General features: G+C 41.7%; 1 protein-coding gene across 1 annotated transcript in view; it reads left to right on the forward strand.

Moving 5' to 3' along the window:
* Positions 1–7,204, forward strand: part of OVCH2 (ovochymase 2) — a 29,276-nt gene extending 22,072 nt beyond the window's left edge. Inside the window, exons 15-16 of the mRNA XM_012654199.1 lie at positions 5,763–5,826; positions 7,189–7,204. Of these exons, the coding sequence (XP_012509653.1) occupies positions 5,763–5,826; positions 7,189–7,204 (80 nt within the window). The remainder of the gene's footprint in view (positions 1–5,762; positions 5,827–7,188) is intronic.
* Positions 7,205–11,921: the final 4,717 nt, after the last annotated feature.

Consider the following 11,921-nt stretch of genomic DNA (forward strand, 5'->3'; position numbering starts at 1 on the left):
TTTTATTAATCAACTCATGTATTGATGGGGTCTTGGGTTGTTTCCACATCTTTGCAATTGTGAATTGTGCTGCTATAAACATTCGGGTGCAGGTGTCTTTTTTATGGAGTGTCATTTGTTCTTTTGGGTAGATGCCCAATAATGGGATTGATGGGTCAAATGGTAGTTCTACTTGTAGATCTTTCAGGTATCTCCATATTACTTCCCACAGAGGTTGTACTAGTTTGCAGTCCCACCAGCAGTATATGAGTGTTCCTATCTCTCTGCATCCACGCCATCATTTATTGTTTTGGGACTTTTTGATAAAGGCCATTCTCACTGGAGATAAGTGACATCTCATTGTGGTTTTGATTTGCATTTCCCTGATGATTAGAGATGCTGAGCATTTTTTCAGATGTTTATTAGCCATTAGTCTATCTACTTTTGAAAAGTTTCTATTCATGTCCTTTGCCCACTTTTTGGTAGGGTTGTTTTTTTCTTGCTGATTTTCCTGAGTTCTATATAGATTCTAGTTATCAGCCCTTTATTGGATGTGTAACATGTGAACATTTTCTCCCATTCTATAGGTTATTTGCTCTCATGATAGTTTCCTTGGCTATGCAGAAGCTTTTTAATTTGATAATGTCTCATTTATTTATTTTTGTTGTTGCTGTGATTGTCTTTGGGGTTTTATTCATAAATTCTTCGCCTAGGCCAATGTCTATAAGAGTTTTTCCAACATTTTCTTCTAGAATTCTTATAATTTCACACCTTAGGTTTAAATCTGTTATCCATTATGAATTGATTTTTGTGAGAGGTGAAAGGTGTGGATTCTGTTTCAGTTTTCTATGTGTGGCTATCCAGTTTTCCCAGCACCATTTATTGAATAAGAATTCTTTTCTCCAGTGTATGTTTTTGTCTGCTTTGTCAAAGATTAGATAGCTATATGAGGATGGCTTTATATTTGGGTTCTCAGTTCTGTTCCATTGGTCTATGTCCCTGTTCTTGTGCCAGTACCATGCTATTTTAGTTACCATATCCTTGTTGTATAGCTTGAAGTCTGGTAAATTAATGCCTCCCAATTTGTTCTTTTTCCTTAAGATTGCTTTTGCTATACCAGGTCTTCCCTGGTTCCATATGAAGCATAGAATTATTTTTTCTATATCTGTGAAAAATGATGTTGGTATTTAAATAGGGATTGCATTGAATCTGTAGATCACTTTGGGTACTATAGACATTTTTAAAATGTTGATTTTTCTGACCCATGAGCATGGTATGGTTTTCCGCCTGTTTACATCCGCTGCTATTTCCTTCCTCAGTGTTTCATAGTTCTCCCTGTAGAAGTCTTTTACTCCTTAGTTAAATGTATTCCTAGGTATTTTACTTTCTTTGTTGCTGTTGTGAAAGTTATTGGGTCTTTGATCTGGTTCTCAGTTTGACTGTTGTTGGCCTATAGGAATGCTACTGATTTCTGTACATTGATTTTGTAACCTGTGACTTTGCTACATTTATATATCAATTCCAGTAGGCTCGTGGCAGAATCTTTGGGGTTTTCTAGATATAAGATCATATTGTCAGCAAAGAGTGATAGTTTGACCTCTTCTTCCCCCATGTGGATGCCCTTGATTTGCTTCTCCTGTCTGATTGCTCTGGCTAGGACTTCCAGCACTATGTTGAATAGAAGTGGTGAGAGAGGACAACCTTTCCTGTTCTAAGTGGAAATGCTTTCAATTTTTCCCCATTCAGTATGATGTTGGCTGTGGGTTTGTTATATATGGCTTGTATCATTTTTAGGTAAACCCCGTCTATGCCTATTGTGTTATGCGTTCTTATCATAAAAGGGTGTTGAATTTTGTTGAATGCTTTTTCTGTATCTATTGAGAGGATCATATGGTATTTGTTTTTGCTTCTATTTATGTGGTGAATTACATTTATAGATTTGTGTGTGTTGAACCATCTCTGTATCTCTGGGATTAAGCCCACTTGGTTGTGATGGATTATTTTTTTGATAACCACCTGAATTCGTTTGCTAGGATTTTCTTGAGAATTTTTGCATCTATATTCATAAGGGATATTAGTCTATAGTTTTCTTTTCTTGTTGAGTCCTTTCCTGGTTTTGGTATCAGGGTGATGTTGGCTTCATAAAATATGTTGGGGAGGATTCCTTCCTTCTCGACATTGTGGAATAATTTCTGCAGGATAGGCGCCAGTTCTTCTTTGTAAGTCTGGTAAAATTCGAGTGTGAAAACATCTGGTCTGGGACTTTTCTTTTTAGGAAGGTTTTTTATTGCTGTTTTAATTTTGGAACTCGATATTGGTCTGTTCAGGAATTCTATTTCTTCCTGATTGAGCCTAGGAAGGCTGTGTGTTTCTAAGAATTTATTCATTTTCTCCATATTTTCCAGTTTATGTTCATAGAGGTTTTTATAGTATTCATACATGATATTTTGTATTTCTGTGGCATCAATTGTAATTTCTCCTTTTTCATTCCTGATGGAGCTTATTAGACTTCTTTCTTTTCTGCTTCTTGTTAATCTAGTCAGAGGCACGTCAATTTTATTTTTTCAAAGAACCAACTTTTTGTTTTATTAATCTTCCATATAGTTTTATTATTATCAATTTCATTTGGTTGTGCTCTGATTTTTGTTATTTCTTTTCTTCTGCTGGGTTTGGGGTTGGCTTGCCTATCCTTTTCCGATTCTTTGAGATGATTCATTAGATTATTTATTTGTGATCTTTCTGTCTTTTGGATGTAGGCAATTATGGATATAAATTTTCCTCTCAGAACTACTTTAGTTGCGTCCCACAGATTTTTGTTTTGTTTTTTTTTCGGAGACAGAGTCTTGCTCTGTTGCCCAGGCTAGAGTGCTGTGGTATCAGCCTAGCTCACAGCAACCCTCAAACTCCTGGGCTCAAGTGATCCCCTGCCTCAGCCTCCTGAGTAGCTGGGACTACAGGCACACACCACGATGTCTGACTAATTTTTTCTATTTTTAGTTGTCCAGCTAATTTCTTTCTATTTTTAGTAGAGATGAGGTCTCACTCTTGCTCAGGTTGGTCTTGAACTCCTGAGCTCAAGCAATCCTCCCGCCTTGGTCTCTCAGAGTGCTAAGATTACAAATGTGAGCCACTATGCCCAGCCAGATGCCTATGATCCTCACGTTAGGCCTCTTCACATAATCCCACATTTCTTTTAGGCTTTGCTCTTTTCTCTTATTTCTCAGCTCTATCTCTGTGACTGACTTATTTAATTAAAAGGTGTTATCTTCAATCCCTGAGATTCTTTCTTCTGTTTCATCTACTCTGTTCTTGAGGCTTTCCACTATGTTTTGTAATTCCTTGAATAAATTCTTCATTTCCAGAAGTTCTGTTTGATTTTTCTTTAATATTTCAATGTCTTTAGTGAATTTTTCTTTCAAGTCCTGGATTTTTTTTGTAGTTTCTTTCTGTTGGTTATTCCCTTGTTTCTTACATATCATTGAGTTTTCTTATAATCCATGTTTGAAATTCTTCTTCTGTCATTTTCAATTTGGTTGACATCCATTACTAGAGAGCTGGTGTTCCCCTTTGGGGATATGCTTTCCATTTGATTCTTCATACTTCCAGAGTGCTTTTGCAGATTCCTTCCCATCTGGATCAGCTGTTGCTTCTTACCTTTAGATTTTCGTTTGGATAATGACATGCCCTGTTTAGTCTCTGAGCCAGTAGGTGGTGTTTGTGGGTGAGATTCAACCACACCCTTTATGATGAGTCAGTAGATGCCGTAAAAGCGTGTGCAGAGTGACCTCCCTGTCAGTAGGTGGTGCTTGCTGGGAGGAGCAAGCTTCAGTGTTGTTTTTGGGTCCTGTAACCAGCTCTTGTTCCTCTGGAGAGGCATTCTTGTGCCTCTGGTGGTGGGTGGGGCCCTGGGACTTCCAGGTGTGTCCTTATTCTCCACCTCAGTGGGGGCAGGTTGGGGAATGAGGCTGGGTGGAGCTGGGTTGAGTTAGCCTGCCCTCGAACTCCACAAATGCTGTCAGCAGGGGTCAAAGGTGTGTTCTCTGCTTCTGGGTAAAGCTGCCAGGGAGGGGCTGAAATGCCCCACTCAGCTGAAAAGTCTGCGTGTGGGCGTGGGCCTGCTGAGACCTGAAGTCTGGAGCAGGCCTCACTCCCTTCCACCTTCCCCTGTTCCACTGTTTCTCCTGGGCCTCCGCAGGCCAACAGGACCTCAAACCAGTGGATCTCCCCTAGCTGTGATGCAGGCCCTCCCGTGGGAGGAGGGTTGTCCCTCAAGCAGCTGATTTGCCCTTGAAGGCACACACCTCCGTAGGCTCGTTCACAAATATCCCTTCTGTGCCCCACGGCAGTGCGGCGGGTTCTGGTCTGCAGGCCTTGGAGATCAATCCCTGACCCTGCCAGTGGGAGGAGTGCTGGTCTCAAGTTACCCACGGGTTGCTCAAGCTGGATGGATGTGTCTTGGCCTCCAGATTTGCCCTGCTCTCTTACCGTCCAGGTAAGCAGCGCCTGGGAGGGCTGGTGGGTAGGGAGCTCACAGTCTGAGTACCCCTCAGTCCACTGTAGGGCCCCAAAAGGAAAGGTTCCAATCCCTGCAGGTGCCTCCGGGTGGTGACTAAATGGTCTCTCTTGGTGGCTACGGGTAGGGGAGGGGAAGGGGAGAACGAAGCAATATGGTGCCTGCCGATCAGCTCAGGTCTGTGGGCCAGGAGGTGCCCTGCCCCCAAAAGGCTCACTGGTGGTGGCCATACTGGGCTGATGTTGACAGGTCTCTCCAACTGCCCAGGAGCCCACCAGCAGTCCAAGATGCAAGGGAGGGGAAATTGAACCGCTCCACCTACCCTTGTCGCTGGTCTCCGAGCCACTGAACTAGAGTTTTCTTTTTATCTTTTGCCTTTGTCACACTTTATCAGTGTCCTTCATGAAATGAACTGGGGATTGCTCTATGCTTTGCATACAATTCATAATTTGAGAATAATATATTATCGATATATATGAGAATAATATACAATATATAAATAGTAATAATAAATAATGATGTCATGTAATTACATATACTAAACATCTATTCCTTGAGGGCTTGAAGATAACTTTCTTAATTTCCTCATAGTTATTGGTTTTTAGACTTAGAAATTTCTCCTTTGGTCCACTTAGATAATTTATAATCTTTTAGGAATAGCCATTCAGATTGTCCTAATCATTGCCTTGTGTTGTTCAAAGCAGTCCCTGATAATTAATACCTTCTGTTTTGGGGATATTTGCTACTTTAAGTTACTAATTTATATATTTTAAAAATCTTTTTTAAAAATTAGACTAGCTAATGTTTTGTCACTTTATAGAGATTTTGTTTTTCTTGTCGAAAAGAGTTAAATTTTTTAATGATGCCCTTTCCTCTGATCGTGCCCTGTTGAGTAATTTCAGCTGTTCTGGATAGGTAGGCTAAGCAGGGGTGAGGCCTGTGGCTCTGAGATATTTGCTGCAGATGAGATGACTGACAGACACAGCTATTAGAAGGAAGCTTCAAGACTACATTGTGTTCCCATTAGAGTTCCTCACTCTTTGTGTGATGCCGATAATTGCTTTGTGTTTCTAAGTCTTTGTATCTTTTGTACACATAGAAGAGAGAACATTTTCTAGAGCTTTGAGGGCTGTGGGATGGTGTGGTTACTGTTTTCATTGTGGTGGTCCAGGTAACAGCTTGCTTTCCTTCTCACCCCAGGGCTTGTTAGAGAGTCACCTGGACCTAACCCCATATATTCTCAATAATTCCTTTTCCTCTCACTTTCCAGGGAACAGCATGCAGCTGTTGCCAGCATGCAGCAGGCATCGTGACTGGCTAAAATCTCCCATCAGGTAAGAGGCCTTGCATGCTGTCTGAGATTTGAGTCCTGGGCCACTTCAACATTTCCAGGAAGTGGAAATGAGAAGAACTGACTGAGAATTGTCCATAACATTACATTTAGCAATGTGGAGGAACTGGTGTTTTCAATGAGGGTAGTTTTAAAAGAGAAATAAGGGAAAAGCTTTTTTAGAGTAGATCTAAGAGAGAAAGAGATGGGGAAAATTAGAGATAGCAAGGATAGACAACTGTTTGAAGGAATCTTATCATAACTAGGAACACAGAAATGGAATCGAGAGAAGATATTTTGCTTTGTTTAACAAGGCAGAAATTACATCACGGATGTATATTGACAGGAATTATCAAATAGAAGGAATTGATAAAGGACAAAGAATTGCTCGGGCAATGCTCTTGAGCAGATGAGAGGGGAAGATAACTGGGACACAAGGGGAACATTTGGTTAGGTGGGAACACAGCAGGTGTTACACGGTAACAGGAGGAAAGGCAAAGGAAAATCGTGTGTTTCCTGAATTTGTATGCTTTCTGAATTCTCTTCCACTTGCTCTTAATCAAACTGCAGTTGTGCAAGGCTGATAGCTCAGTACAAATGCCCCAATCATGTCCCTTCCTCCAAAAGCATCGTCAAACATCTCTGGCCCTCAGATTTGCCAGCTGAAAATTGGGAGCTTCTTTCAATTTGAAATCAGGAATTGAGTTTAAGTTTATGTGGCATCAAAAGCAAAACGTTCTTTGTGCATTAACTGCCCCACAGGTTGCTGTGGGTAGGGGGAAAGCACCAGGCTGGACTCAAACCTGGGCTCGCATCCCAGCTTTGCAATGTTCAAGTTGTGTGACCTTGGAGAAGGAATGGAATCTCTCTGAGATTCCTTCTCCAAACTAAAGTGGTTGTAAAAATATTATAAGAATTTCAGAGGGATATTTTTCATTGTGATTAATGTTTTATAAATGTTACAGTTCTATGAAAATGGAAGCTTTAGAATTGCCCTCAGAATGAAGACTTGAGCCCAGTTTCCTCTATCTTCACTTGTTATTGCCTTTTAAAACTTTTTTTAAAACAAATTTTCCTCCCAAACAAAACTATTTTCCGAAAAGCTCCTACTTTTGTCCCTATAAGAGATAAGGAAGCAGAGGCTGGGGCAAGTTTGTGAACAACCAAAATCCTGGTTGTGTTTAATAGGAGTTGGGAATGCCTTCCTTCATTTCCCTTCTGGACATTTCCCCCTTCTCCCCTTCCTGGAGGCCAGCCTTTTTCCTACTGTAGGTCCGAGGCTCTCAGCCCCAGGCTGTCCCTGCAGGTAGAACTCTCCCATAGGAACTGCATTTGCCTTCCCATTTACTCTCTGTTGTCTCCACAGCCCAAGCAAGCTGTGAACTCACGATCAATACCTTCTGGAGTCTCTAACCCAGCCCCTGCCACAACAGATGCTGTTTGGGAAGAGTTAAATCAACTGCTGTAAATATTGGTGGAGAACTTGACTAGCATCATTGGCATAGCTCTGCAGGCATAGCAGCTCAGGAAGGATTCCCCTGAGTGTGGGAGGAATGACAGGAATAGGATTCTGCAAGCTGTTCTTTTGACTCTTCCCAACCACACCATTTCTAGCAAACTCTGATCATTGCAGGTGTCTCAAGCCTCTTGCCTTTATATAGTCTTACCCCATCAGGCTCCATGTCAACCCCGCATTGCCAGGAAAGTACAAGGTTTTCCACGAGCACATTTCTGTTTCATGTGCCGAGGTTGAAGATATTCCAGAAAGCAAATGTTGCCATTGCTTTATGCCCATCTGTAGTGCTCAGTAGGGGATTCTGATCAGGTGGAGTTAACTTACTGTAGTTTAAAATCCTTGAAGGGGAAAATCAAGGAAACACCGATTCAAGAAGCATTCTGCATTGGTCACAGTGTTGGGTGTTTGCAAGGGTTAGGTGCTGCATCTTTGGTCTCTCATAAAGCTCACCCCAGTCAATTATATTTGTCTTCTGAGCTTCTTTGTTCAGGCTGACATTTCGACAAAATGCACAATGGATGGGCCAGATCCAGGGTGAAGAAGGGACGGAGTGGGAGGCTGCTCACGTGGCCTGGCAGAGACAATGAGCTGAGGATGTGACCAGCTAGCCGAAGGCACATTAGGTAAGAGACCCACAATCAAAACAGTGAACCATGGGAGAGGGAGAACTTCTGATCCCAGTCACATAACATTTTTTAAAATAAACCCAAGTATAAATAAATAAGCCCTAAGAGACCAAAACAATAATTCATTTAATATATTAGTTTCCTTTTGCTGCTATAACAAATTCCTACAAATTTAGTGGCTTGAAACAATAAAAATTTATTCTCTTACAGTCCTAGAAGCCAGAAATATGAAATCAGTTTCACAGGGCTATAGTCAAAGTGTCCACAGGACTGGTTCTTTATAAAGGCTCTGAGGGGAAAATCCATTTCCTTGCCTTTCAGCTTCTAGTGGCTGCCTGTATCCCTTGGCCTGATAAAGGTTTACTGGAAGCCAGAAGACACATCCCAGGCGTCTGCTACAAGGTGAAAGGTTTTTACAGGAAAGTTTAAAAGAAGGAAGGGGGACTCCACATACTGGAGTAGTCCTCTTATCACTGGAGGGTACAATAGAGAAGTTACAATCATTGGCTACGGATTACATTACACAGGCTAAAAATGTCTACGTGCAAGACAATTAGTAGAACCTCATGCGTCAGCTACTCCTAAAATAAATCAGTGTCCTATTTGGTGTCTGCAGGTTATACATTGATCAGGGCATCAACAATTTGAGGAATTTAAAATAAGATTCTTTACTCCAAAATAGAATGGCACCATCGAGTCACAAGACCTCCCCAAGGCAGATTAATTTGGAAGTCTGCCTACTGTCAAATGTGACTTGAAGGTTATCAGACCCTTATAATCATGTCAGGCCCACCCAGGTAATTCAGGAGAGTCTCCCTGTCTCAAAATCTTTAATCACATTCTGAGATACAGAAAAAAAAAACCCAAAATGTTTTTCCTATTCTCTCATTCAACACCTCTGTGACCTCAGATTTGTGGAAATTCCTTCCATACACCAAGCAAGCAATTTGCCAAAGGACACCAACAGGGGTGTCCTTTAAATCAATTCTGACGCCATCTCTCTGGAGGTAGCATCAGATGCCACAGGTCAAGGGCTCAGTCTCTAAGGCTGCCGCCCACCTCAGATGCCAGTCTCAAGGCCAGCCTCCAGAACCAGCTGTAAACTGGGGTTCCTACAACCCCCTCCTCAGATTCGATCGTTTTGCTCGAGCAGCTCACAGAACTCACAAGCATGTTACTTACAGTTTACGATAAAGGATATTGCAAAGGATACAGATAAACAGCTAAATAGAAGAGGTGTGAGGGAGCTTGGAGAGTTTCACCCCAAAATATGACTCCTTGGTGTTAGGTCTGGAGTCGAGAGAGAGACACAGGAAGCCTCATGTGTAGCAAAATGCTGTTTATTTTGAGCATCTGGGTGCAGATGGGTGGAGGTGAAAAAGTGTCCACGAGACAAAAGGGGAGAGCCTTGGGTTTTATAGAGGGGTTTTTCAGGGTTGGGGGGGTGGGTAAGTGGGTCAAAACAGCTGCTGGTAATAAATTTTTTTGTAAATAACCAACTCCTGAGGCTCCTGCCCTAGTACATCCATCCTTCAGCTCTGGCATCATTCTTATCAGGAGAGCTAGGGAGGGATAGCCTTCATCTCTATCAGTGAGGGAGGGGGAAGGAATGCTGGCTGCAGCTGTCTGTTAGATCTATTGTTTTACAAGCCTAAGTTTTGCATTAACCACATTGGGTCCTATACATACTTTTCAGGTTCCCACCTGGAACAAACCTAACACTTGGTATAAAGAGTATTTTGAATTAAAGGCTCTTAGAGGTCAATAGGCATTGGAAGGGCCTTTCTATCTGCATAAAACCAGACAGACCCATCAAAAAGAACAATTGACTTCCTGTCCCCTCCCTGTTATCTCTATATTACAGGATAGCAGATCAAAAATGCAACCAGACCTGGCCCAAACCATTTTAAAGATAATACTTGTCTCTCAGGTTAATTTAATTTCCAAAGAGAATCATTTACAAGTTAATCTTGTTAACGGCAAAAAAACCAAATTCTGTAAAATAATTTTAAAGAGATTCACTCTGAGCCAAATTTGAGGATCATGACCTGGAGCCACGCTCAAGAAGTCTTGAGCAAGTGGACTCGCTGTGGTTGGGTTACTTTAGTTTTATACATTTCAGGGAGACAGGGGTTACAGGTAAAGTCATAAATCAATACATGGGAGGCATACATTGGTTTGGCCTGAAAAGGTGGGCCATGGGGGGGCCTTACAGGTTATAGGTTGGTTTAAAAATTCTTTGACTTGTAATTGGTTAAAGACATGAAGCGTTGTCTAGAGGCTTGGAATGTTTTAAGATAAGAAGCTGTTAATCAGGGATAAGCCACCCAGACATATATTTGTTGTGTAATTTGAGGACCTGCAGGTTTGTCTGGCATACCCTTAGGCCTGTTAATGGGTTACAAAGGATGTCCCCAAGAAGGGGGGCAGGGCATGATGGGACCTATCTGACCTCCCTCCTCCTGGCAGGCAGTTTAGTTTTAGGATATTCCTTTGGCCACCAGGGGGGTCCATTCAGTCAGCCAGTGGGTGGAGGTGCGAGGGTGGGTGGTGAGCCTTAAAATTTTATTTTAGTTCACAAGGGTAAGGGAAGTCAGTTGTTCTTTTGATCGGTCCATCTGGTTTATGCAGATAGAGGGAAAGCCTCTTTTCAAGGGCCTGTTAATTTCTAAGAGCCTTTAATTCAAAATACCAAGGAGTCCACATTCTGGGGTGAAATTTCCTGAGCTCCTTCAAAGCTGAGGGAAAATTAACAAAAGTAGAGTTTGTTTGGGCCAAGGTTAAGGATTACAACCTGGGAGTATTCATTCAAGTTGCCCTGAATATGCACTCCAATTAGCAGCAGTTACAAGTGGGTTTTTAAAGCCAAAAAAGGGGACAGGTAGTGGGCTGTTACAAAATTGTTTGTCAGGAATTCTCATTGGTTTGCAGAAATAACATGGATTAGTTATTTCTAGTTAATTAGTTAACTATGGCCATACATTGTTAAACTATAGGGTATGGGTTATAGCGTCTAGGGCAACATTATTAGGTTAATTTATAGCTGCTTGTGGCAGTAGCAAGCAGTTTCAAGAGATGAATACATACCTCAAAGGACATTGTACTCTCATTTTAATGTCTCTCTGGTCCTGGTAACATAAAAGGACTTGAATTCCTTAGATAAAATTTCTTTTCTCAGTCTTGTGGTGTGGAGTTTCATAGATGTTCAAACAGTGACAACAACAGAGGTTCACTTTTTTTTTTTTTCAGCAAATGCTTGCTGAGAGCCTACTCTTGCCGGGCCCTATTACCAAGCTGGGGATTTAGAGCTATGAGGCATGTGCTCATGGTCTATTTCAGGAGATTAATAGAAGACGAGCCAAAATCCAGGTAGCACATGAGCATGTGAGGGGCACCTATAAAGCGTGTAGGAGTTCTGAGAAGACAGGGGAGTCATTGCCCTCTCAAAATTACTGTGAGCCCAGATAACTGCCTGTCTTTTATCCTGCTCCAAGAATGACTAAAGGAGGACGTGCTTGCTCTCTGCCACTCTGGTAAAACAGAGGGACCATAGAAAGAAAATACTGTAGGGGCCAAAGGAAAACTTTCCCTTTGCCCTCTGAAGTTTCACTGAAAAATCCACTGGTAAAAGGCGGATTAATAGGAGAAATGGCACACAAATTTATTAGTGTGCACAGGTTGTGGGGGGAACCACAGAGTGATTACCTCACCACACGATGGAGTACAGATTGGTTATATATCCATCTTCTTAGGAGAAAGGGAGATGGGGAAGTGTGATTTTGTTATCAAAAGCCAGGCACTTGTCCCCGAGGCAACATCAGAAGAATAAGGACAAGTGGTTGAGGAAAAGTAAATAGAGATTTATTAACTTGCTGGCAAATGAGGAGGATGGAGACTCCTGTCTTAAAGTGCCATCATCCTAATTGTAAGCAGAAATACACAGCTTTTAACGGGAGG

Source organism: Propithecus coquereli, unplaced genomic scaffold, assembly GCF_000956105.1.
Source record: "Propithecus coquereli isolate 6110/MARCELLA unplaced genomic scaffold, Pcoq_1.0 Scaffold44, whole genome shotgun sequence".
NCBI classification, from domain to species: domain Eukaryota; kingdom Metazoa; phylum Chordata; class Mammalia; order Primates; family Indriidae; genus Propithecus; species Propithecus coquereli.